This window comes from Myxine glutinosa, chromosome 6 (genome assembly GCF_964187855.1).
Source record: "Myxine glutinosa chromosome 6, kmMyxGlut1.1, whole genome shotgun sequence".
NCBI lineage: Eukaryota > Metazoa > Chordata > Myxini > Myxiniformes > Myxinidae > Myxine > Myxine glutinosa.
In genome coordinates, this window is record NC_136266.1 from 36,773,504 (window position 1) to 36,776,003 (window position 2,500).

The window sequence follows — 2,500 nt, forward strand, 5'->3', positions numbered from 1 at the left end:
TTTTCATACCGAAGTGAATGATCTTTTCTCGGAACCCTAAATCAACCTGCAACAAAGCTGTCATGATGGCAAATCAGCTGGTGACGCAATGAATCCAGGCATACGACTCTGAATGCAAATAGAAAGAAAATTTATTATTGACATTAAACAACATTTAAACAACTTCCTCTACATTATACATTCAAATGTATGCAGTAGAAACAATATAATACAATGATGTATTCCACAAGTTTGACATTTTGTTCTAAGGCAAAGTAATACAGTGAAAAGGGGCCAAGGGGAAAAAAAAAAAAAAAAAAAAAGGAAAAGGAATACGATTAAATAAATTATTTGCTCCGATCATCCAAAAGAGAAACATACATACAAATAGCCGTGGCTAATCTAGAAAGCTATACTGTACAACCGAACCATGTTAAATAATAAGTTATGCATCCGGTATATCGGTGTTTTAAACCTTTTTTCTGTGCAAGGCGCGCATGGTCTATTAGAGGCTCTCACTTAAGGCAAGCAGCGTTAGACCCGCTAATAGTTTATGGAACTTTGACGGTGTTTGCTTTTCTTTTGCGCTAATGCGGCGAAGGTCGTGAAACATACGAGCTCTGCTGACATATACGAGGAATTACACGCGTCTTTGTCGTGCAAACTTCGGGACCTGCAATGCCGGCCGGTGAACTTCAAATGTCCCTCCAGTTGTTTGGGACCTGCCTGCCTTCTGGTCCAAATCGACCCTCTTTATATGCGCTAAAGATTGAGTGCCCGCAAAGCAGGAAGTTTTGCAACTATTTCATCATTTCAAGGATGACTCGAAGTTGGCGGCACAGTGCACAATGTCTCTGCTTTATACCATGTATTTTTTTTATATACGTTGTGATGTATTTTTCAGTACTTGTTACAGTCGTAGGCGTACGCGCTTGTCCGGTACAGGGGTGTTGGCGAGCGGTATGGCACGTTGCAGCGATTCTGACCGCTCACCTGAGCTGCGGCGCCGTTCAAGACCATCCTTGGGACGTCCAAGAGATCCCGGGCAGAAAAGCCAGAGGGCTGACCTCCATAGCTGCCCCCAGTGCCAGCGCCGGTGCTTAGATCGCCGCTCTGGCCTATGTACCAGGAGGCTAGGGAGCCAGGTCCAACATCTTGCTGGTTCTGTTGCTGCGTCACGAGAGGACCTGGAAGCAAGGTGTCTTGTTGATGGTGTGGATGATGATGTTGATGTTGGTGAAGGTGGTGATGAGGGTGCTGTTGCTGATGATGACTGGAGGTGAGGTTGATCGCTGTTAAGTGTGGAACCGTCGAGGTGATGGCGTGCTCTGGGGTCGTGCCCTCTGCCGCAGAGATATTCTCGGTCCTTTCCCCAGCGTAAAGACTGACCGTCTGCATGCTGCATTGGTAATGGCCACCAGCAGAGTCGGCACTTTGGCTGCAGGGGCTGAACGAAGCAGTTTGTTGTTGCCCAAAGCCCTGCATAGGCATGAGTGGCAGCATAAGCGGGCGAACACCCTGAGTGGGTGGTGCGGGACATACATCTCCATGTGGAGAACTCCGTACAGAGCCCACCATACCCTCGACGCTGAAACCACCACTCACATGATCGGGAAGACCCGCAGAGTCGAGAGACCGATTGGAAGCGACACTTTGTGGACTATCCTGCGCAAGGCTGCTACTGTCTGGACTCTCGAGTTTGGGAGCCACCAGCGTTGGTGGGGAGACAGCGGCAGCATGTTGAGGGGACACTGCACCTGCATCGCTGCCACTCTCTTGAGTCGTGTCAGCGCAGAAGAGTGAAGCGGGTTCCTGTTTGGGCTCGACGTGTTGCTGTGGTTGTTGCTGTTGTGACACCACTTTACCCTGACCTGATCGCTCCTCTTTCTCCCGCAGTGCATCTTTCTTCTTAAAGCGCCGACGCCTGCGTAAAAAGCTGCCATTCTCAAACATGTTGTAAGAATCAGGGTCCAGGGTCCAGTAGCTGCCCTTGCCCGGCTTCTTGTCATCGTGCGGAACTTTAACAAAGCATTCATTAAGACTCAGGTTGTGGCGAATGGAGTTCTGCCAGCCTTGCTTGTTGTCCCGGTAGTAAGGAAACTTTTCCATGATGAATTGGTAGATGCCGTTCAGCGTGACCTTCTTTTCTGGCGCATTCTGGATGGCCATGGTGATGAGCGCGATGTAGCTGTAAGGTGGCTTCACCAGGTCTTTGGGGCTTTGATGATGCGCGTATGGCCCATAGTGCCTTGCGATTCCAGCTGCGTACGGGTCATGTTGCGAGGCCGAATACATGGCCATCGGAGCTGCAGCCATAGCACCGTAGCCGTTGGGAGGGCGGTACAAGTTTTGCTCACTCAGATATGAAGACATCATTCCAAGCGCATTTGGGCTAGACATCGGGTAGCGCGTCTGCATCGTAGACATCTCGACCGCCGTGCCAAAGTCCAGGCTGCTCGGCCGCGCCGTCCACAGCTCTTTGGGCCACTGTCGGCCTGACGCACCTTGCTGATGCCCAGGA

General features: G+C 50.2%; 1 protein-coding gene across 1 annotated transcript in view; it reads right to left on the reverse strand.

Annotated features, from left to right (window-relative positions):
- Window positions 1–113: 113 nt before the first annotated feature.
- Window positions 114–2,500, reverse strand: part of LOC137429689 (forkhead box C1-A) — a 2,464-nt gene continuing 77 nt past the window's right edge. Inside the window, exon 1 of the mRNA XM_068119824.2 lies at window positions 114–2,500. This exon is cut by the window's right edge and continues 77 nt beyond it. Within this exon, the coding sequence (XP_067975925.2) occupies window positions 880–2,500 (1,621 nt within the window). The 3' untranslated portion in view covers window positions 114–879.